Genomic DNA, 24630 nt, shown 5'->3' on the forward strand with positions numbered 1-24630 from the left:
AGCAACTGCTCTAACACAACAAGGTGATAACATTATCATAGTTGATGCACTTCTAACCGTACAATTTTTCATGCTTCCATAAGGCTAGAGCTCGCGTGCCACAACCTCAGAAGACTTTGCGATAGCTTTTAATAACAGAGCTCTCTACTTCTGTGCAAAACCACAATATGTCATGGCTCATAATTCTCCATGCCCTCACACATCAGCTTGCGCCTCACAAGTATGTACTTCTCTACAAGTCCACAATATTGAAAGTGCATCAAGGAGTGAAATCAGGCCCTCACACATCGGCTTGGGCCACAACCCACAACTATCTATTCTCTACAAGCCCACAATATTCAAAGTACATCAAGGACTTAAACCACAACGAGAACTTAGAGAAACCTTACCAGGAACTTGTGCTTTTTCAAGGATTTTTTATTAGGTGAACGATTTAGAGCTTCTTTGGCTTGCCAAACTTGCATCCTATTCACCTCAATGCTCTCTTGCAACTCACCAAATATTACTTCATAGAGCTATTGAATGCTCTTCTTCATGGTTACAAACTTTGCATACGTAGATGTAGGCCAATTCACATACGCTCTTGAGAGAGAGGTTATCATTACTATTTCATCCTCCAACATCCACACTGTTTGAAAAGGGCCTAGAGCTTCTTGGATTGCCGTTGGTGCGCATATCCTGCAACAATTGATGCACTCCACAACTCGGCATACATGTCAACCAAAGCACTTCTCTCATGGTCTTGGTGTAGGCTGATCTGTCGCTAGGGGCAAGAAGCACAATCGCCAGCGTCTACATCGTCGCTTACTTCGCAATCAACATCACCATCGTCTTCTCATGCATTATTTTTAGTCACAATGCTCAGGTTAATTCAATTTTGAAATTCCACGTGGCAAATTGTGGTGCCGAGGATTATATAAAACTGTTGTTAAAAATATGGTGACAAAAAACGCACTTGAACCCTCTTCGTAACGCCATGCATTGCTCACTTCTAAGCAGATTGTAACGTTGATGGTACCAAGTCTTCGATCGAGTTGCAGGTTTCGTTGCCGTAGTCGTAGATCCCATCAATAAGCTGCAGTCATGGAGCTTGGATCTGAGAATTGTGCCACAAGTACTGAAGTCCTTCCCACTTCCAATGGTTTGTTTGTAAAGATGAATTCTTCTCCTTGCAATGGGGCGCTGCCTGCAGGTATTGCTGTAGAGCAGGATGAGGCGATCTCCAAGGAGCCATCGTATGGGGGCGATCTCTGCGGAGAGGGCCCTTCAAAAGAGGTGGTGGCCGTGAGGCTAGATAGTATGACACAAGCGTCTTTAGCAAATGTTGGTGGTGTTGAGGACGGGAGAGCTTCCGAGGTGCATAAAAGATGTGATCTTGGGCCTGATCCTGACCTGCTCGATTCTAGGGAACATACGGATGAATGGAGGGATGAGATGGAGGAAGGCAAGCATGTGCCAAGTTGGATGGCTGTGGAAATCTCCTCTGCTGCCAGTGTACCAGAGAAAACAATGGAGAACCTTGCAGCTAGTCATAATGCACCTGAAAAAACATTGCCTTCATCTCGACGCCGTATGTTCTTCATGGTAAGAATGCCCAGAGCTTCTGATAGCGATCTCAGAAGCAAGATCAGACTTGCTGAGCTGCAGCTTGAGGAGGCATCCAAGACTCGAGATGTTATTCGTGCTGCTTTGCAGTTGAGAAGAGTGAGTTCCATTTTTGGGTGTTTTGGTTTCGCAGATTGTTGCCTCTTTCAGTTAAGAAGCGATTTTCTCTCTCTGAAATGATCATATGTTGTTCGAAGTGTTGCTCATAGCATAGTAAAATGATTCTGACATGCACACTTTTTAACATAAGCAGAGGAAGCTCGCTCCTTGTACTGTAAATCTATGATTCCTGTGAATGTTTATTGCAGTAAAAATGTAAGTCTTGTCTCTGATCATTGGAGGTTAGCCTAAGAGAACGTTGTCAGTGTCTTTATGTAATGTCGGTATTCTTTACCATTGAGGTGGCTTTTTCAAATACTTTTCATTTTCAGCAGCTTCTTTGTGTTTGAGATATTAAAATTGACTGTTTTTGCTTGTTTGGTGGGTTTGTAAAGGCCAGTAAAATTGGACTTCTTGACAAGCTGAAGGTTGCGCGAGACAAAGAGAGGGCTTGTAAGGATGAATTTCAAAAGAAGCGTTTGGAAATAGATCCGCTTCAGACTGCACTAAACAGATTGAGGCTTTCAGACACTAAGTATAAAGAAGATGTAATCTTTTCCGAGGAGGATTTGGACAATAAGGCAAGCACTGTACTGAAGTGCTCTTGTCATCACTACAATGAATTTTGTTTTAAAAAGAAAAAAAATCAACTTTGAGAGTTTAAACTACATGTTATAGATAGCAAGCTTGCAGCACCGAATCCAGCATGAAAGCATACCCCTGAAAGAAGAGAAACAACTGATCAGGGAAATCAAGCAACTAGAGTCTCAACGTAGTCAAGTTTGTGCCAATGATGCAGAACATGCTCATCTATTGGAAAGCTATGGTCCTAAGGAGAACATCCAGGACCAACTGGAAGTAAGTACTTGCTGTTTTGGCACATTAGATGATTACATAGGATTTGACTTTCTCTCAATAATAGTGCCTTTGGTTCAGATACTTTACAGAGAATTGGATGTCCTAAGAGCCAATCAAAACCAGGCTCGACTTGAATGTAAGCCAATTGAAAAAGATCTGGAGGATCTGAATGTAAAAATAGATGAGCTGGTGGACCAACTGGAAGCAGCAAAGCACTCTCAGGCCTCAGCTCTTGGTGCATGCAAAGAGCTTAAGAAGAACTTAAGTGAGCAGGTAAGGGTGCTTCCCTTTTCCCAATCTGGGAGCGTCAGTCATTCTAAGTTCTAATTGGCCTTTTTGGCACTCATCACCAGTGTTTTAATACTTGAATAATCACATGATTAGAAGCATTGCATATTAAGAATGCCAGTGAGAAAGAGTTGTCAAATGGCTGATAACTGCATGCTGAATGACTGTGATCAACGAAGGGGAGACTGTAGAGTACACGAGTGATTATCAGGACTGAAGGGGGTTGATTGCTTTAGTGTTAGTCAATGAGAAAAGCAAAAAGAAAGGTGAGTTGGTCCCTCATGAGAAGCAGTGGTATAGAACAAGGTCAAATCTGCTGGCACAACTAGATGGGCACACTGTAGACTTGGACCGCAAAGAATTTGAAACAACAGAACTGAAATAACTTTCAATAGACAGTCACCTACATAGGGAGGGGTTGATTAGTATTGGCTCTTACAGCAATGGTTTTGTACAAATTGAAGAGTACTCGTGGTATTTTTTTTGATATGAATTTGAGAGCACTCGCATGTGTTCTACAACAGCCCTTATAATGATGTTTGGAATCCCCAACACAAGATGGGTACAATTGAGCGCACAAGTGGTCCTTTTTAGGAGCCTAGTAAAAGTGCTTGTGCAAATAGAAACTCAAAAAACAGCTGGGCATTGTGATGGTTGTAGGGTTAGGGTTTTTGCCTCTAGGTAAAAGGCGCAACATTTATCACTGCATTGTTTGCTAGTCACCACGTGCTGAATTTCTCTCTCAAGATTCTCTTCTCTCTCTAATTCTTCTGTCTACTATTTTCACTCTAGACCGGTTTTCTCTCGCCTGGCAGTTTTGCCCTCTTTAAAATTTTATTCTCTCTACAAATTATGGCATATTTTCCGCCTAGAGCATAGAGAAACATCTCTCTCTAAACCCTGAGTAGTTTATGCCTTTTGCTTTTCCTTCTTGTTCTTGCATGAAAAGCATTTTCTGTTTCCTTTTCCCTGAAAATTACTTGATTTGATGCTTTTTTTTTTGTTATGAAGCTTGAGCTTTGTGTGGGTTTCGAAACGGGTTTTGGAGATTTAAGTCCATGTGCGAAAGGCCATTCGAGAGGTGTCATAAAAACCTTCGATATAACTGTTGACAGCTAGACACTGAATGATCATGCACATTGTATAACATATCAAAAGTAAAGCACGAATTAGGTGTATCAGGTGGCAAAGAACTCATGGCTTACATGAAACTTGAAACTTCAAAATAACTAGATCAAAACCACACGAGCAAAAATTGGTCTTCAAAAGAAATGCTAGTTTTAGAAATGTTTACCCAAGATTTTATATGGAAGAAATAAGTTTCTTGGTGTAATGGGAGGGCACCACGTGCCAACGGAAAAGAATAGACGACACAAACTTTCAAGCACTTCAATAACAACTGAATCGAAAGAGATGTGGGGTGGAACTCCGCCACTCTGCGTCTTGTGTGTGGTAAGAGAGCACTGGCCCCAAACCTTGGCGCCCCTTTCGGTATTTCTTTATAGGTCGGTGGCTGTGCTCTGCATTTGCTTCCATGGTAATGAGAGAGAGAGAGAGAGAGAGAGAGAGAGAGAGAGAGAGAGAGAGGGAGAGAGAGAGATTTTATTTACGTCTTCAAAAGGCCAAAGAAAACTGGCCTATGAGACAGATCCATGTTCAAAAATGTGAATATCCTCTGGAATTCTGGTATGTGCAAAATGACCGGGTAATAATAGCATCCGGTGTACAAAGTGTAGCGTGGTAAGTGACCGGGTAATAACAAAGCATCCGGTGTGCAAATGTGAGGGTGACTGGGTAATAACAAAACATCCGGTGTACATAAAGAGGCATGTATGTGTGTAGTGAGAGTGAGGGGAGGAGGGAGGGGGGTGGTGTGGTACATCAGCTCCATCCAGTAGTGATGGCAGGGTGTAGTATCTGGTACATTCGTGAGCCTGATGTGAGGACTCTGGCTATGCCCACCATGTCTAGTGTCTGCTCTGCCCTCCTCTGAATATATGCTGTGTGCCGATCCCTGATGGCCTGGACCTCTCGTTTGTGTCTCTGAGAGGCCCTGGAGCGATATCCTGGTAGTCGTGGTCGCCGCCTAGCTCTGGCCTCCTCAGCTCGCATCAAAGTCATCCCCTAATGTGTGGATGGCTGTGGCTGCATGGGTATTCTAGCCTGGAAGTAGTCTGTAAGGTGTCTGCATGTCCGATCCTCCACCTTCCCCCGTCTGGAGGGCTCTCTCTCTATGCTGGTGTATCTCCACCAAGAGTCTCCCAAGTAGTCTCTGATCTAATGATGTCATCACTGTCTGTAATGAGACCTCTGGCCTGTCAAATAGAGTGGGGTACCGTGATGTGATCTCCGCATAGTGAGGGCATCTACATAAGAAGTGGCTCTCACACTCTACCTCTTGCCTGCATAATCTGCATATCTTGGCATCGCGTGGGACCCGTGCTGCTCTGCTGCTCTCTATCTCAAGCTGGTGCGATGATACTTTGAGTTGTTCGATGGCTATCCTCATGCCATGTGGTAGATATATATCCATGTAGTGGGGCCTGTGTATGAACTTGTCCTCTGTGAGCATAAGGAAATGATCTCTGTAATATGCCATCTTCGTGGTCAATGGCCGCGAAGGTGTGAGCCAAGTCTGCTCTACATGCCTCTGTATGAGCTCATATTTGACAACTGTGTTCCTCTCAATGTGTGAGAGGGCCTGGCGTGGTGCATCTGGATCATACTGTGAGGGAGGCAATCTGTCCATAGAGTAGCCGTATGTCTGAAGCCATCTAGTCACACTCGCGTACCATGATCTCTCATCCCCAGAGTCTGCTAGCTTGCGGGAGGCCTCGAGCAAGGCGAGGTAGTCTATCTGCCCTCATGTCTCGCAGCCTGTGGAGGTATCCCACTGTCTGAATAGCGCCTCCACTACCATGGGTGGGGCACCGAACTCTGCTCCCACAATATCATGTGGGACTGATGGCTTGCTCCAGATCATCTGAGCAAGCAACAATATCTGTGGCCTCTCGAGTCTGCTCCAAGCTTGCTCTGATAATCCTGGGGTCCACATTGGGGCAGCGTATAGAAGAGCTGGTGTCACCAAAGTGTCAAATAGCCAGCTCTTCGTGCGGGGCTTCTGGAAATGTGTTTGATGGCATCCCCTCTCAAGTATGGCTAGAGCTGTTTCCTCGCGGGAAAGCGTTTGCTCTTTCCAGAAAACTCGTTAAATTTTTTTCGCTTTTTAAGAAAAGCTTCTCAAAACCCATCTTTATTCTTGTGCTTGCGTCTTTACGCGTATTCCTCTTTCCAGTTCGGATTTCCTCTCGACTATGGATATCCCCTTTCTGATGCACCCATCACCCGCCTTGTGACGCATCAGGAATACCCATCACCTAGTCCTTTCCTACCAAACTTACGGTACAATCCCCTTCACGATGCTCTATGTCACCCATCCTATGACGCATCAGAGATGTCCGTTCCCGGATGGTCGGATACTTCTTACTGCTCCCTGTCACCCATCCGTTATGACGCATCAGAAGTACCCGTTCCTGGTGGCCTTACAGATATTCCCTTTCAGAGTGTTCCCGTCATTACTTTGAATGACGCACTAGGGATACTCTGTACTCGGATGTCTCCAGTGAGAAACCCTCTCACTTAAAATTCCAATAATTCATTTAGAATTATCTTCTTGGTGTTCCAAGCGAGAAAACCCTCTCACTTATAAATCCAATAATTCATTCAGAATTATTTTTCTGTAAGATAAAGCCAATTTAGCAACAGAGTCCATCCCAGGAGCGAAGCTAGAGACCTCAAGAGGAGATTTCTGACTAACCTCTAGGCGGGCTCTCTCAACAAGAGAGGCACTAGTCACATCATGCATACTGCCTGGATCAGACAATATGATAAAACGCTGACCCTTTACATGACCATAGCACTTCATGAGAGACTCAGCAATGTGTGTGTCAGAGACATGAGAAGATTCAGCTTGGTTCATTAAAGTGCTTGTGGTTGCTGTGGGTGCCTTTGGTTCTTTGGGTGGGGTTGTCTTAGGACAAGCCTTCTTAATGTGTCCCTTGACGTGACATTGATAACATCTACCTTCCTTAGCATAAATCACTTGTTCTTCAACCGTGATGCACCCTCCTATAATTCCTTGTAGCTTTTTCATCCGGTGTTAGCTTAGGTTTTGCAGGTGCTTTAGCTTTACCCTTAGATTCATTGTTAGAGTTCTTTTCCAAAGAATTAGAGGAAGATGGGCTAGAAGAGTTACCATTCTTACCGTTCTTACCGTTCTTACCATTCTGCGGGGGTTGAGAAGTCTGCGAGGTTGCTTGAGAAGTCTTGTTCTTCTTAGGCTTTCCCTTATTGTGCTTCATCTCTTGTGCGAGAGCAATCGCTACCGCCTTGTTGAGATCGATTGGATCAAGTATCTCCACATCAAACTTGGTATACTCGTCCAATCCATAAAGGAATTCCTCCTTGGGCTCCGCATCCGATTTGCATAATTGAGTGCTGAGCTGCAAAACACGATTAGAGAAAGACATAACTGGCATACCATTTTGCTTGAGAGCGCGCCAATCGCCCTTTAATTGTGCGAGGTACTGGGGTGGCATAAACCACACCTTGAGCTTGTCTAGGAAGTCGGCCCAATTGAAGGAAAGGGGCGCGTCTTTGTCGGCTTCCTCTAGGTGTGCGGCTAACTGTGCCTCTTGCCATGCGTGGTACCAATTAATGGCATCATCGGCAAGGTACATTGCTGCCGTTAAAAACTTGCTATTGCCTGTCTTCTTAGTTATCGCAAAGTAAGCATTAAATTGATGCAACCAAGACCATCATACTTACTTAAAGTCCTTCTCTGTGAGACTGGGTTGTTGGAGTCCGAATCTCGGCTTGCGCCACTTGATGAACTACCAACATCTTTGGCTGGCTCGGACTTCGAGGTGAAGACATGTAGGACCAAGTTGTTCATGCGCTGTTCTCGTTGGGTCTCACGCTCTAACTCCAAGGCTGCTCTTCTTTCTTCGCGTGCGTCGCGCTCGCGCTCCAAGGCTGCCATACTGTCTTTGTGTTCACGATCCAAGTCTTCCTTTTTCTTTTCGGCTGCCAAGCGCGCTTGTTCCAGGTTGGCCTTTTTTTGTGCTTTTCTTGCTGCTTTTCTTTCTTCTCGTTCCTTGGCCGCCATGCGTGCTTAGCGATCCAAGGCACGGCGATCCGCTTCTTGTTGTGCCATGGCAATGCGATTCACTTCTTGTTGTTGAGCCCTCGCAACACGATTCGCTTCTTGTTGTTGTGCGTGCCATCATGTCCATCATCGTCTTGACCAAAGCCTCCATAGGATTTGGTGCAATCTCTATGTAGATGGCGAAGGGGGAGGGTCAAGAAAACCTCCTTGGTGAGGAAATTCTTCTTCACTACTTGTCACGTGACACATCCAACCCTATGTGTCCGTAGACAAGCTACACCATAACAGGGTTCCCGTCAGTCCAGTCAGTCTAGATTAGAAGTGATCTGGCACTTTTGTGAGTCTATTCGTAGACCGTGCATGCCCAGTCACTTAGCATAGATGCATATCCTCTGGTTGCACACAACATGATCATCAGTATTCCCATCAGAATCCATTAGAGTCAGTTAGGGGATTTTTCCAGTGCATTTAGCATATTTTCCCTATTTTTGACATTTTTCACTTATTAATTTAAGCGACTTTCTAACAAAAGTAGGTAGGGTAATTTGGGTAAGAAAATATATAAGCAAACCAAAGCTAGCATTCTTTGGCAGATGAGCGAGGAGCACAACAGGCCCCCAGGCAGCAGGTACTCTCTCTCTCTCTCTCAGCAAGAACCCCGCAACACCCCCAACCTTGGCGTTATCCATCCCCTACAGCCTAGCGTTTGGTCATCGCCATCACCTCCCCCAAGCTGGCGTTTTCAGCCTTGCAACCATCGCCAACATTCCCAGATAGCTAGCATTTTCACTAACACTACAAGGGTTGCCAGCGTTTTTGATTGTCAGCCTTCAGTGAAGCAGACAAGGCAGCGTTTTCAGCATTCAAGACAACAGCCGATTCAACCCTAGATGATCGTCATTTTCAGCCTCTCAAAACGCAGCCAAAGCCAGCGTTTTCAGCAGCCCGTATCAGTCCCAAATTTCCAGCCATAGCGTTTTTATGGACAGCAATTAGAAGGTCGCAGATTTCAGCCCTCAAGTCGTCATCGTCGTCCCCGTCGTCGTCACCGACATAGTCCCCAGTTGCATCAGTTCCATGCATCATCATTGTTCCACTTTGTGCAATCAGTAGACCACTCTCACCGACGAGAGTGGGGCCTTCGGAGGAGGGTTTTACAACGTCTCTGGTGTTGTATCTCTCTTCTCTCTTTCTCTGAATCTCATACACTTGCACGCACAATATCCACTCACTTTGTTCGTGATCATAGCACTCTCCATAAAGAACGGAAGGCTCTCCCTTCCATAAGAACTAAAAGGAACCTTGAGCAAATATGGATCACTCATCTTGAGAAAGAACAACATTCATTCCGCTGCACCTAACACTACTTTCATGCCCATCACCTTCATGCGAAGTATCCATTCCGCTTCGGGTGATGACCATATACTGGGATCTTTGGTTCTTAAGTTCATGAGGAACTTGGTTCTTGTGGGTCCTGGGATCTTGAGGGTCTTGAAGTTCTTGGGGATCTTGAGGTTCTAGAGTTTCTTCTTTCGCTTGCAATTTGTGTTAGAGAAGGATCTTCTCTTCACCCGAGTGTTGCTCTTTTCGGCGGGCGCACCCCTTGGCGGCCTTGCGCTCACACCAAGGTTGCTTTTACCCATCTCACGTCGATTGGCCGGCTGCTAGGTGCACGGTCCACTCTCAATGAGTGAAAAGAGGCACAAGGGGAGGGTGGACAAGCTCTTCTTTCTTGGGTTTCCTGTCTCTCTTCAAAAACACGATTAGGAATCGACACGCCCAAGTGGACTTGGGTTACGTGTGACCGCAACAAGCAAAAAAAATTCTGTGGTTATTTCTGTGAGTGATACAGAACACTGCCAAAGCTCTAATACCAATGTAAGGTGCAGGGGAAGTGAATGATGTTCTTTCTCAGAATGAGTGATCCGATCGGGCTCAGATTGTGCTCAAGGTTCCTTTTACTTACGGAAGGGAGAGCCTTCCGTACCCTTAATGAGAGAGTGCAAGTGATCACAAACAAAGTGAATAGACAGTGTGCGTGAAGGTGCTGAGACTGAGAGATAGAGAGAGAAGAATACGACACCAAGAAGTTGTCAAACCCTCTTCCGAAGGCCCTTCTCTCGATGGCGAGAAGTCTATGATATTGATTGCACAATCAGGTACAAGATGCTGATGCAAACTCGTGAAGCTATGATGCGAAAGGCGGAAACGGCGGGGACGACGTCGACGGAATCTGCTGTCTTTTTACTTGCTGGAAAACGCTGTTTACTGCTGCCTGAAAAACACTGATTTAGGCTGTTTGGAAAACGCTGAGTTGCTGTCCTTTAATCGCTGCAGAAACACTGTACTGCTGGTCCTTTGCTTGCTGAAATCCCCTGCTGAAAATGCTGGAATCGCTGCTGTAAAACGCTGGCACAAATGCTAAAAACGCTGCTGCAGAAATGCTAATGGAAGCGCCGAGTGCAGGGCTGAAATCGTTGATGGAAAACACTGCTGAAAATCGCCAAGGGCAGGGCTGAAGTTGCTGGATTTCCCTTGCTGAAAACGCCAGGCTGAGGGGGAGGTTGTCTTGCTGAGAGGGAGAGAGGGTAGCATGTTGCAAGTAAATTGCGTGTTGCACCTTCTCCACTTCTGCCCGATAGTGCGAGCCCTGGTTTTCTTATATATTATCTTACTCATTTTGCCCTACCCAGTTTCCCAACAAAAGTCACTTAATAAATAAGTGAAAAATGTCAAAAATAGGGAAAAAAAAAGGTTTTATGCATTGGAAACTGCTCCTGATGTATTCTGATGGTAATGCTGATGATCATGCTGTGTGCAACCAGAGGATATGCATCTACTCTAAATGCCTGGGCATGCACGGTCTGCGAACAGACTCACAAAAGTGCCAGAACACTTCCTAAGCTAGACTGACTGATCTGATTGAACCCTTGTCATGATGTAGCTTGTCCACGGACACATAGGGTTGGATGTGTCACGTGACACTCATCCTCATCAATATCCTTTTGGTTAGTGTATTGTTTGAAGGCTTGGATGTTCACATCTGGGTCGTCCTTCCTACTACCTTTGAATGTTGGAAAAGCAACCTTCAAGTCATTGGATCTTTCCCCTTGCCAAGATCTATGATAATCCGATTCTCACTCTCTGCGTCTTGGTTTTTCCTTGTGATCAGATTTCTTTTCCCTATGTGTATGCTTGCTGTGATATTTGTATCGGCATCCCATCTGTCATTATAATTATCATCTGTTTCAGGGACAGTATGAGGTTCATCTCTCTGATTTGCTTTTGCATGTGACAACGTTCTTTTGCCATCACTAACATTAATATGCACTTTCGCTTTGCCCTTCAGATCGGAATTCCGAGACCCATGTGAATGAGAGTGTCTTTCAGCTCTCTCTGAATGATGTCTCCTCGATTGAGCTGAATGCTCAGAAGCCCTATGCCCCTCATTGCCTCTTTTGCTGGATCGACATTAGTTTCCTCATTCTGGGATTGGGGATCTTCATCAGAGCCTGTTCCTATTCTTGAGCAACTGTGCTGATGTGGTCATGGTTCTCAGCAAACACTGTAGTGGGTCTTCTTCCTCTTGATGAACACTTGGCTGCATTGCGAATATTTGATCGACTCTGAATTCTAGATAGGAGACCGGTTCTTGTCAAGAGCTGTAAACAGACTTGGACATTCCAAGTCAAGAATCCACCACGACACCACAAATAATCACTTCAAATAGTTCACAGTTCACAATTGATTCGACATTGGCCCCGGCGGAGTTCCGTGCCTAGAGATATTGACCCCAAAGACTGGTGCGCCTTTTGGTATTTCTTTTTTTATTAATCTGTGTTCGAAGTACAAGAGTGTGCTCACACTCAAACTCTGCGTCCAGATGCTCTGAGTTGTGAGAGGCCCGCTCACATATTTAAAGGTTACAAAAGGGATGCTAAAAGTAGAGCCCCAAAAGCTTCAAAAGCTGAAAATCAAAAGCTCTTCATAAATAAAGCAGAAGAGGTTTTCTCTCACGAGCCATCTTGGCAAAATAAAGCAAATTAAAAGCTCTCTTCCTCTAAGTCCTTGCGTAGAAACCCACGCAGCCAAAAGCTGAAAATCACTTCCGTAAAAACACCGGGAAAGGCGGACGTCCGTACGGCTGGCCACGTGGCATACTTTCCGCAAATTCCGTTGCTTCCGTACGGTAGTAACACGTCAGCATTTTGCCCCGACTGTTCCGGGATTGTGTGGGGGTCTAGTGGGCAGCCACGTCATCAATTTTTGACATACCCCCCTCTTGAAAGCATTGTAATTGCCCTCGATTACGCCTGCAAAGTAGACAGAAGCCATAAACTGCCTTAGCAGACATCGACTGTTAGTACCTACGCACTAGGAACACACATCTAGCACATGTACCAATCGACAGTCACATCACACGACATCACACGACATCACTAAACATCACAAGATATCACATGACAAATCACAATCAACATTTATTCGGATCTTAGACCATGATTTATCGGCGATGCAGTTAGCAATCGCATCTAGATCCACTCAGGACCTCATAGATGCCCGATTGATTAACCCCTATTGCAACCATATCTATTTGAGATCATTTTGCTGTAGTCATTTCGTCTATCAGTTCCTGCACTCAAAAACAAGTCAAGAACAAATCAGTTTCATATTCAGGAATTCCATTTCATAAAGTCATCCAGCAGAATACTGTCAGCTCTCAGTATCCCTGAAGCTCACAGAGACATCAGTGACTCTAGTGTTTAAAAATCGAGGCATCTGTTGACAAAGGAGCGGAGTAACTCCCCTCTTGTGCAAACCCACTGCACCAGATCTCCGGCCAAGCTGAATTCTGGGTTCCATTTGGAAGAGACTATGCTAAACCAAAAGCTTCAAGGTAAAGATTCACATTCCGAGGAATATCTGCTAGGTCTTCCTCCTCCATTCGCTTCGCATCCATTGCGAAGTAGGTCTTGAATTTAACCAACATCGTCAATTCGCTTTACCTTCTTTCTTTCTGTGCCAATTTTTGTTCTAGAACGAGTATCTGCTTGTTTTCGTCCAATTCGGGTTGCACCTCTGGCTTCCCATCATCGGGCACATCGCGTTCAAAAGGCTTTACGAGACTCACATGAAAAGCATTGTGAATCCTCTTACGTATTCTGGCAGCTTCAGTCCAAAAGAGATATCATTTATCTTTTCGGAGAATTTGGAAAGGTCCACATTATCTCATGCTAAGCTTTCAAAGAAGCCTCTCCTTTCCCCCCTTTTTTTTTTCTTTCTCGGGCGTGCCTTCCCATAATGTAAGAGCACCCAATCATTCTCCTTCAATTTCAAATCGCGACAACGGCGATCTGTTGCCTTTTTCTGTCTTTCCTGAAATTTCTACAAAGCCTTCCGGACCAAGTCCCTCGTGAATTGGTCGGCTTCAAAGAAAAATCTTATCTTTCGTGCTAAGGAAGGGTGGAACCTTTGTAGCAGATTCGAGAATCTGAAATGGCACCTTCTCCATCAAAGAGTTAATTGTGTTTCTGTAGGCATATTCCACCAAAGGTAGAAACCTTTCCCAAGTAGTCTTTTGATCCAACAAAGAAGACTTCAACAAATCCAATACCACTGAAGTAGCAATCACTGATTGCCCGTCAGTTTGCGGGTGGAACGATGACGAGAACTGCAACCGCGTGCCTATGTTCTCCCAAATAGCCGTCCGAAACAAACTCGTGAACCAGGGGTCCTGTCGGAGACAATCGTCTCAGGCTTGCCATGTAATCTGAAGACGTGGGCAATAGACAATCGTGCCCACGCTGTGTTCTCGGGAGATGAAATCCATTGCAATACTTTCCCAGGGGCGGGTGGGTATGGGTAAAGGTTGTAACAATCCCTGTGCTTTATGCCTGTCAAACTTGACCTTCTGGCGTACCAAGCAACTACGCACAAACTCGTCCACATCCTTCTAGAGTCTCGGCCAAAAGAAGTATCTCTCTACCCCTCTCAAGGTGGTAGCAATGCCGCGATGACCCGTATAAGGCGGACAGTGGCATTCGGTTATAACCTTTTCCCTCAACGGTTGTGTAACGCACAACATGATATTCTTGATCAAGTAGACATCCCGAATGGAATAGTCCGCTACTATCTCCCTTTTCTGTATTCAACTGAATACATCTACAAAATTTGTATCAGTGGCATACTGGTCGACCATATCCTCGGAGTTCCTATGATGTATCGCGGAAATAGCCAGAACCAACAGCTTTCGGGACAAAGTATTTGCCACCAATTTCTTCTGTCCCCGCACATGGACAATCCGGAAGTAAACTGTGACAAGATGTTTGCCCACCGCATCTGCTTTTTTCCAATCACTGCTTCCGGGACAAGAAGTAGCGTAAACTCCCATCATCTGTGAAAATCGTAAAATCGGCTCCGAGTAGGTAATGCCGCCAGTGAATAAGAGCATGGATAGCCGCCAAAAGTGTACTGTCAATTTCGGCCTTGAAAACAATCGACTCTCATAGGCAATGACATTGGCCTTCTTGCATTAAGACCGCATCCAAACTACGACCACAAGTATGACAATATACTTCAAACGACTTCTGCAAATTTGGCAAAGTCAAAAAACTGGTCCTGTAATCAAATTTTGTTTCAATTCTTGAAAGGCAGTCACTTCTGTGGGCCCCCACAAGAAAGGGACTCCTTTCTGTGTCAAGATATGCAAAGGGGAAGCAACCTCTGCAAACTTTCAAATGAACCGCCAATAGTACGAACACAATCCCAAGAAGCTTCCAACTTCATGGACATTCTCCAAATCGGGCCAATCACGGATAGTCTCTATCTGCTGACACAGTGTGTCCCAAAAAGTGTATCTATGGTAGGAAAAATTCACTTTTCTTTGCATTAATCACCAACTTGTGATCTCGTAATGCTTGAAAGACCTGAAGCAGATGATCACTATGTCCTTAGAGAAAACAATGATATCGTCAAAGAAAGTGCCAACAAATAGCCTGTACTCTCAAAAAATCCTGTCCATCATCCGGTTAAATGTTGCAGGAGCATCGGTTAGGCCAAAAGGCATCACCAAAAACTCAAATAACCCAAAAGTCGTCCGAAAGGCTGTCTTGTAGACGTCTCCGGGCGCGATTTGGATCCGATGATATCCACTCTTCAAATCAATCCTGCTAAAACACGAGGATCCCTGTAATCTGTTGAGTATATCATCGATCCTAGGAATCGAAAATCTGTTCTTGATGGTGATTTTGTTGAGAGCTCTATAATAGATGCACATTCTCCAAGATCCGTCTTTCTTCAAAACCAACAACATTGAAGAGCAATACGGTGAAGTACTAGGCTGGACAAGACCCTTTTCCAAGAGGTCTTTCACTTGGTTCATAATCTCTTCATTCTATGCTCGGCGCACACGGTAAGGTGGCCGGTTCGGTGGTGTGCTTCCAGGTATCAAATCAATAGTATGATCTTCAGGACGAGTGGATGGTGACTTGCCTGGCAGGCCCTCTGAAAAGCAATTGGCATGAGTGGAGAAAATCTTGGCGTTCTTTTGTTCAGGTCAAAACATATTCGACCTTCTTCCATCATTCAGTTCTCTCCCAAAAAAAAATGAGTAAAGAAATTGAAGTTCATCAAGGGCCTGGTAGTCAACCACGACGTTGGTGTTGTGATACCAAGGGATTTTGAGTAGAACGTCACAACCTTCCAAGGCATATACGTAAAACTCCTCGTGCCCTAAACACCCATGTCATTGCAAACGAAGTTTGCCAATGCTTGGTGTAATGGCAACATCCTGTCCGGGTGCCACTCGAACTATCTCAGCCTGTGGCCTCAGCCTATCGGGTGTAATTCCCAAATCGAGTCGCCAATTCCAAGTGAAAAGAAGTTGCCCTTGGCTCCTTCAAAGGAGCTTCCTGATCTTTCATTTTGCCCCAAAAGTGGCAAAGTCTGTACTTTCATTCATTTGATTCGGTTCAAGCCCCACGCAATGTGGTACCAGTTCTGCTTTTTATCTGCCTTTTTTGCCACGTCTCTCAGCTGCTTTGGAACTTTCTGGCCGTTCTTCATCCTGTTCATTCGGTGCCTTGTTAGGGCACTTTGCGGAGATGTGCCCAGTTTCCCTGCATTCAAAGCACTTCCCTTCCCTAATGAAGCGAGCCCGCTCCTGAGGAGTAAGCTTGGGTCGTGCATCTTTCTTTTTTGGGTTGCTCTTCCTCTTTCTACTTTCATTTGTCGAAGTCTGTTCAGCTCTTTGTGTCATGATCTCATCGGTGGGTAGGTCAGACTGCCAGAGTGAATGGCAAAACCCCGTTTCCCATGACTCATCAACTCCTGAATGGAAGCTGACTTTTGTTCTAAGCAATGATCTCGGATCTCTGTAGGTAAACCGCATCTGTTCCTTGAACGAGGTCTTCTTAAATGAAGAGGCGGGTAGAAAAGAGCTCCAGAATCTCTCGCAATAAGCATCCACTATATCCTTCTTGGTCATCCGAAGATGGTTCCAAGCAGTTCGTATGTCGCATTCATACTCTTGAGTCAACCAAAAAGAAATAAAAGCGTGGACCACCAAGTTCAAGCATTCCCGTTAAAATAAGAGGGAGCTCTACGGATCTTAGAGTGCTCTGAGTAACGCCCTCCTGCGAAAGCGATGTCAAACTGCTGTACAAAAGGCAAAGCCTTCAAAGCATCTCTATATCCAGAAAACGTGTCAAATTTAATTGACTGTCCACCTTCCTTAAACTCTCGGACTTTCTTGCTTTTGTCTTCCAGAAAGTCATACTGGTTGGCTTTGTAAAAATTCTTCTTCTTTGCATAAAAGTGCTGTCATCAGAGTCTGAACTGTCTGTAGATGAGTCCTTTGTAGAACTGTCACTCACGGGGCGAAATTTAGGCTTCTTTGCCTTTTTCTTGCCCTTGCCGAAGCGTTGCTTTTTGCTTCGCTTTTTGGCTTTTCAGTCTTCTTCGCTCGAGTCAGGTGAGCATCAGAAGAAGAAGAAGAAGAAGAAGAAGAACTGGGTACTCCTTCAAATCAAACATGCTTCTTCTGCTTTCTTGCCTTTTCAAAAGTCGATTGACGACCCAAATAACCCGGAAGTCAGCGCCTTTCTTTTGCTTTTTGCCGTGCTTTTTATCTTTATTTTGCGCGTCAAAAAGTTGAGCAATTTGTGCATCAACCACCTCTTCTAATTATTTCTCTATATACTTCTTGGGAGCAGGAGGTTTCTTGAGAGCGGGTTTTCGGGGTGGTTCTGTGGTCCTTTGCCACTGCGTGTGCATATAACCGGCCTGTACAACGTAGAGGGCGGTACTATTTCAATTACCTGTTAACTTTACACAGAGCATTGAGAAGGGAAGAGAACACAGTTGCGTCCAGCGACTAGAATGTCACTGCGCACACGAGACCGACACCCTGTAGGCCCCAAAGATTGGCGCCCCTTTCGGTATTTCTTTATTCAAATTAAGGTAGACGATCCGACCACTTAGCACAAGCTTTCACAAAGCTGTCCAAACCTGGCGAGGGCTGAAAACGCAGGTTTTCGACCGGATTTCGACAGCATAACGGCGCAAAAACCCCTGTAGGTCAAAAACACCTGTCTAGGACGGATTCCCTCGATATCTGGAAGCTTTCTGGTGAGCTGTCACAGAAATTCAGCGGGCTGTAATTCTCTGTTTTTCACTGCCGGGAGCCCAAAAGCCTGTACACGCATCCCAAGGTTCTCACGAGACTCCCCCGATGTTCCCTTGCAGTTTAGGTGCGAAACCCTAAACCTGCAGAAAAACACAGCAGGCTGTAATTCCCTGTTTCGGATCGTTTTTAGCGGAGCGAACACGCCTACGCGTGTCCCAAGGGCTCCCGCACGCAATGGGACAGTTCCCCTGTGAATTGGACGAGTTTTCACGCGAGAAAACTCTCCAAACTCGCAATCTTTCGTGATGGAACTGTGCGTACCTGTGGGGGATTAGCAATTAGCTAATCCTGTTCCTGTTCAGAAGGCTCTTGCCTTGGCAAACGCGCATAAAACCCCAGAACTGTACATAGGTCAAATGAGAAGCCCACTAGTGGGGCATAACATATTGTACGTAGGGGAGAAAGAGAGCAGTATGTAGCGTGCGGGGCATCACTCCCGTCACCATACTGTGCATAGAGGGCAAGGTAAGCATTCCATAGCTTCTGTACCTGCTACAATCCACCTGAGGCTGAAAATGGCGCCCTCTTTGTTGATATGTAGCTCGTTTTTGCCTCCCAGAGTGGCAGAATCGCTCACAGGCTGACACGTTGCCCAGTTTCCGAGTTTGGGCTTTTCCTGCTAAAAATATCTCAACTGGTGCGTCAGTTGACTTGACAGCAGAGCAATAAAATGTTCCCCTTGTCATTCCAGAGCTAATGACGCGAACACATTTTCTGGTCAAAAATAGCAGTTCCCTAAATTTTAGGAGATGCTTCCATGGCGTCCCTATCGGTCTCCTGACCATCATTGAAGACTACCATTTGACCACCATCTACAATGTGGGTTAATTTACTGGCCCCTTTCAACTTATAAAGTTGGAGTGACTTGACGAGTGGCCCAAATTCCAGTTTGGCGCACACGAGCTTCCATACTCATCAGAATTCAGTGCTAACTGGCCCGGGCAGTCCCTGTCTGACCGACCTAGATCCCCGATGTGAGAAACCCATTTGGCTGCAGCCGTTTCACACTGGCCATGCAATGTCCACTTGCACCTTTTCAAGGGTTTTGGGACAAACAAGTAAAAATAAAATAAATATATCTAATACTTATTTACAAAAGGCAACAGGAAAAATACTCCTCCTGGTGACAGTGCACCTCCTCCAAAGAGGTCTTGCTTATATATTTTGCCATTTTCGGGTCCTTGGCAAAATTAAGCATCATCTTTGTTGTGTCGCCGATCAATCGTTGACGCTCCATCTCTCGACGCTCCGCATGAGTAGGCCGAGGCGGGCCATACTCCTTGCCTGAATCTTCGTTGTGATCCCTTCCCGCATCTCCGGATGCAGAGGGAGTCGTCTGATCTTTGCTTGAAGCCATCGGTGCCGCGGAAAAAAAATTAGGGATCGGATTTGCCGTAGAAGAAAAACGGCCGTGCTCTGATACCACTGTAACAGACTTGGACATTCCAAGTCAAGAATCCACCACGACACCACAAATAATCACTTCAAGTAGTTCACAATTCACAATTGATTCGACACTGGCCCGACAGAGTTCCGTGCCTAGAGGTATTGGCCCCAAAGATTGGCGCCCCTTTCGGTATTTCTTTTTGTATTAATTTGTGTTCAAAGTACAAGAGTGCGGGCAGGCGCTCACACTCAGACTCTGCGTCCAGATGCTGTGAGTTGTGAGAGGCCTGCTCACATATTTAAAGGTTACAAAAGGGATGCTAAAAGCAGAGTTCCCAAAAGATGAGAATCAAAAGCTCTTCATAAATAAAGCAAAAGAGGTTTTCTCTCACAAGCCATCTTGGCAAAATAAAGCAAATTAAAAGCTCTCTCCCTCTTAAGTCCTTGCGTAGAAACTCACGCAACCAAAAGCTGAAAATCACTTCCGTAAAAAGCGCCGGAAAAGGTCGACGTCCGTATGGCTGGCCACGTGGCATACTTTCCGCAAATTCCTCTGCTTCCGTACGGTAGTGCCACGTCAGCATTTTACCCCGACAGTTTCGGGATTGTGTTGGGGTCTAGTGGGCAGCCACGTCATCAATTTTGTGACGAGCTGTAGCTCACCACCTTGATCGTCAAAAGGGAATGAACTTGTCACTTGACAGCTATTCTAGGTTAGAACTTCAGAGTCAAATGTCAAATCAGATCGAAGAGGACGAATAGAATCAGTTTTGTGATGAACGTGATGAAAACGATACAGACATCTTAAACGAAAGAGCAGAATGAGATTTTGGACAACAAGACAACTGGAATTAATGTATTCAAATTGTTGAGTCAAAAGTACAATTGAATGGCATTGAATATTGGATTACAAAGGAGTACAAGAGTTCCCAAAAGGCTTATGAGTCATAGTAATAAGGAACACCCATTCCGGGCCCTCAACGTTTCGAAATGACGTTCCAGAAATGCGTCCCGGAATGGGACGTACTCCGGAACTGGATCATGACCGGGAACGCACGTTCCGTCAATTTGGGAACGCCGTTCCGGGTCACTTTCTGGTTCATGGTTCATATTTGGCTTTTATCATTTTTTGTTGAGAAGTGTCCAAGTCTACGTCTACAACCGCGAACGCGAACAAATGTCACCTTAAAACACCCTTGCATATGGTTCTTTTTGGAATATTGGAGCTCTGTAAGTTACTATATTATAAGCTGAAACAAGGCTAATTCAAGCATTTTAAACACCCCATTCCAAAGCACGTTCCAAAATCCTTGTTCCGTTCCCCTCCTGTTCTGTCACGTGACACATCCAACCCTATGTGTTCGTGGACAAGATACAGCACGACAAGGGTTCAGTTAGTCAAGTCAGTCTAGATTTAGAAGTGATCTGGCACTTTTGTCAGCCTGTTCGCAGACCGTGCATGCCCAGTCACTTAGTGTAGATGCATATCCTCTGGTTGCGCACAGCATGATCATAAGCATTCCCATCGGAATCCATCAGAATCCTTTAGGGGAATTTTGCAGTGCATTTAGCCTATTTTCCCTATTTTTGACTTTTTTCACTTATTATTTTTAAGTGACTTTTGTTGGAAAGTAGGGAGGGCAAATTGAGTAAGTTTGTATATAAGCAAACCTAGACTAGCACTAATTGGCAGAAGAGGCAGCAGGAGCACCAGTGCTCAACAGGCAACTTCTCAGCAAGAACCTCCCTTGGTGGCGTTTTCTCCTCCAAGCAGACTCCCCTAGCCCTAGCGTTTTTCATCAAGGCATCACTGCAAGACAACCTCAGCAGTTAGCGTTTTCATCAGCAAGAACCATCGCCAACAGTCCCAGCACTTGGCGTTTTCAGCCTCAGTACCCATTGATAGACAGTCCCAGCCCTAGCGTTTTTTATCCCAGCATTTGCCGCAACAGAGCTCAGCCCTTGGGCTCTTCCAACAGGCCTTTGTCGCCCCCTTGCATGGCATTTTTCAGCTGGTAAAGACCAGCAGTTTTCAGCCATTAAGAACCAGCCCATTTCAGCGTTTTTGGTGCCAGAACATTTCAGCCATCAGCGTTTTTGGGACAGCAGCGAATCAGTGACAGAATTCAGCCATTAGCGTTTTTGGAGAGGAGATAGGAAGCGTCAGTTTTCAGCCCTTAGATCGGTCTCGCCATCCCCGTCGTCGTCATCGATCTAGCTTAGACTTGCATCAATCACATGCATTCAGTTTGTATCCCAGTTTGTGCAATCAATAGTAGACCACTCTCGCCGACGAGAGTGGGGTCTTCGGAGAAGGGTTTTACAACGTCTCTGGTGTCGTATTCTCTTCTCTCTCTATCTCTCAGACTCATACACTTGCACACATAGTGTCCATTCGCTTTGTTTGTGATCATTGCACTCTCTCATTAAGAACGGAAGGCTCTCCCTTCCATAAGAAAAAGGAACCTTGAGCACAGTTCGGAGCACTCATCTTGAGCAAAGTTCAAACATTCATTCCGCTGCACCTTACATGTTCCAAACGCATTCCCGTGGGGGGCTTGTGGGGGGGTCCATTCCCCGTTCCCGTTCCCATTCTCGTTCTTGTTCTGGGTAACTATGTTATGAGTACAACAGAGCTCTGCTCAAGATTGTCAACGAGAGAGAGACAGATTGCTAGAGCCACAGACCCCAAAATGGAAGTAGCGGGTCCTATTTCTAGGTGCATGTACTCGGTTCTAATTGATTGTGCGGCTGTACAGTCACCAGCCAATAACTACTACAGCTACTGGTGATCCTACTATGTACTGATGGTTCCCTAGAGCCGATTCTCTCTATCTACACCCTCTTATCTCTGTTTGCAGTGAAACTCCTTGGATAGAGACCCATAATACGTTCAACTGGGGTGAATCTTATTATACGGGTGTGTTCAGCTGCACAGGTTAAGGCCAGATTTTGTCTGTTTTTACCGTGGTTGTAAGGCTAATAATGATTCTAAGGGATCTTTGCTGGAGCTGATCTCTCCGAAAGCCATCTGATTCCCTGCATGCTTAGGAGTCTTTGCAGACGTCAAAGATCTCTGAAATCATAGGTTTTTTTTTATCATTGTGTATGAGGGTCAGAGGGTCCCCTATGCACTAGGAGGAGAGACTTTGTCTTACATATTTTGACGAATGGTATTTACATAGCTCATGGTCTTTTGTTTTTCGTCCCAGTTTGACAAATGGTCCAGGGAGTCATGGAGCCATATCGGATTTTGTGTGATGCTATTTACATAGCTTATGGTATGTGTTTCATCCCAGTTTGACGAATGGTCCAGGGCGCCATAGAGCCATGATCAGATCTTTCCCTACATGTACGGATGGAAATAGGCCTCTCTGCAATGGTTGAGGCTCAGATCTTCTTTACTCGTGATATTTTGATCAGCTTTTTTTAATTGGCTTTGTTGACCCATTTATTGCGGCTGGTATTAACATGAGACTGTATTTCTTGTAAAAGCAAACCCGGCTGCAATGAAAACGTGAACGGTCGTAAGTTTTTATGTGTAGTATTTCTTGCTGTAGAAACTTTCGCTGCTTTTGACATTAGTGCTGACATGCAGAATGCTGAGTTCTACAAGTACAGGGACAATTTCAGAAAAGCAAAAGAGCTGGCTTCTTCCAAGAATGTAGAGGCTTTGTCAGCCTTTTGCAATGATCAGGTTCTTTGTTTTATCTATCTGTAAATGCTTTTGCACCTGAAAAATTGATGTCTGTTTTTAAGCAAAGACCCTTCTTTTTTTCCTTCTGTAGGTGGAAAGCATGTTGCGGTGTTGGAACAATGATTCGAGTTTTAGAGAGAGGTATATAAAAAATAACGTGCAAAGCACTTTGAGGCGCCTGGAAACAATGGATGGGAGGTCCTTGGGCATAGACGAAGAACCCTTGCTTCTTATAAGTGATGCCGAACTTGCCCATGAGACAAAGCCAAAGGATGTTGAGTCTGGCTCAAAGAGGATGGGCTCACGGAAGGAGACTGCAGCAAAAAGTTTTGCTTCTTTTGCACAAGAGAACAATGTCAAAGGGCTACAAGAAGTGAAGGCTCAACAGCCTCAAGAAGAGATGTTGCAGGAGCCCTCGAGCAGTGTACCGCAGAAAAAGGAAGTGGTGGAGGTGAAAAAGTCTGGAGGGAAGTCAAGTCAAAGCTCATCCAATAACAGGCCTCCATCTTCTCTCTCCTCACCACCGCCTGTATTTACAGCTTCAGCTCCTATTGAGGATGAGGCCACGAAGGAAGCTCAAGCTGCAGAGCTCAAAGAGAAACGACGTGAAGAGGAGATGGCTAAAGCCAAGGAAGCTGCGGAGCGAAAAAGAAGGCAGGCTGAGCGAGCACAAGCGAAGGCTCAGCTCAGGGCACAGAAAGAGGCGGAACGCAGAGAGAAGGTAATTCGAGTTCTTGTTACTGCCTGAACTCCAGGGCTCTCGCTGCTTGCTAATACACTAGTCGTAACTTGCTGACTGAACTCTTATTTTTGTAGGAGAGAGCCAAAAAGGCAAAGAAAAAGGCGGCTGTTGGCGTTGAAGACATAAACACTGCAGAGACAGTAGAGGACAGAGAGAAAGAGCTTGGTGCAGAAGAACTGACCAAAACTTCTGCTAAAGAGTCTCCTTCCGGCAGGAATGGGAAAGGATTTCTGGGGAAACAGCCAAGATCCCAAAGACAAATTCTGAATCCTGTTTCTAGGAAAAATGTTTGGCAACGTCCTCCCACATGGCTATGGGTTTCATTTATTGTCCTACTGATAAGTCTAGCTTTAATTTCGGCGGTTAGATTTTGGAGCTGAGAATTCACGGCAGGACAATTTTGGTACCAGGAAGGAGACGAGTATAAATATAGCAAGCGACAATTAAATGTAAGGCACTTTGCTTTTCTGGAGTTTCCAGGCGAGGATACCGTTGATTATGTACATAATCTCAATACCCTATTCTTTCCAAGGAAATCTTTCATTCATCATTTTTGGGAAGACAATGTACCTGGAGTTAGTAGGTGGTGAAACTTTCCAGTGATTATATTATTGTTGTGACTAGGCCCCAAGCTGCCAATTAGACAATACAAGCTGACAATTATCTTTCATGGCGGGACTGGAGAAGAAACAGCATGAGCCATCTTTTGTATTGGAATAATTTAAATCAATACATCACATGCCGTCTCTTTTGAAACGAGGCTAATGTGACCCCTGAGCGGTATACATTTTGGCATATTTGTTGTATGGATGTAGGCCATGAAAATCCGAGCTGGCACTGCTTGCATGGACCCAGATTTTATTTTTGAGGTTATCCTAGCTAGTGTGAGTAGCGGCAACAAGATTGACATCGCCTACTCGTTATGGTAAGTTCTAATCACATACTTACTCTTGGTATATCCACAACACGATGGCGAAACTGTGGGTTAATGTCGAACCTTTTGAAGAACCATTGCTATATTCCATCATTGCATCTGCTGCATACAGGTGAATCTGGAGGTTAATGGTCAACCTTGTGAAGTAAGTCTCTCTCTTAGGATGGTT

General features: G+C 45.1%; 1 protein-coding gene across 1 annotated transcript; it reads left to right on the forward strand.

The window, feature by feature from the left end:
- The first annotated feature begins 958 nt into the window (after nucleotides 1–958).
- On the forward strand, nucleotides 959–24322 carry LOC147436750 (uncharacterized). Its single transcript, XM_086486177.1, has 7 exons — nucleotides 959–1704; nucleotides 2100–2285; nucleotides 2383–2562; nucleotides 2641–2835; nucleotides 22687–22785; nucleotides 22877–23506; nucleotides 23602–24322. The coding sequence occupies exons 1-7, from the start codon at nucleotides 1084–1086 to the stop codon at nucleotides 23905–23907; spliced, it is 2217 nt and encodes a 738-aa protein (XP_086342303.1). The 5' UTR covers nucleotides 959–1083; the 3' UTR covers nucleotides 23908–24322.
- The last annotated feature ends 308 nt before the right edge of the window (nucleotides 24323–24630 follow it).

The sequence above is a fragment of the Adiantum capillus-veneris genome, chromosome 17 (assembly GCF_014529385.1).
Source record: "Adiantum capillus-veneris isolate H3 chromosome 17, ASM1452938v2, whole genome shotgun sequence".
In the NCBI taxonomy this organism is placed as follows: domain Eukaryota; kingdom Viridiplantae; phylum Streptophyta; class Polypodiopsida; order Polypodiales; family Pteridaceae; genus Adiantum; species Adiantum capillus-veneris.

Bases quoted from the DNA above. Each gene is read 5' to 3' on its own strand.
- LOC147436750 (XM_086486177.1), top strand. From the start codon at position 1,084: ATGGAGCTTGGATCTGAGAATTGTGCCACAAGTACTGAAGTCCTTCCC. The intron at 1,705-2,099 runs GTGAGTTCCATT...GGGTTTGTAAAG, and splicing joins CTGCTTTGCAGTTGAGAAGA to GCCAGTAAAATTGGACTTCT. The intron at 2,836-22,686 runs GTAAGGGTGCTT...GCTGACATGCAG, and splicing joins AGAAGAACTTAAGTGAGCAG to AATGCTGAGTTCTACAAGTA.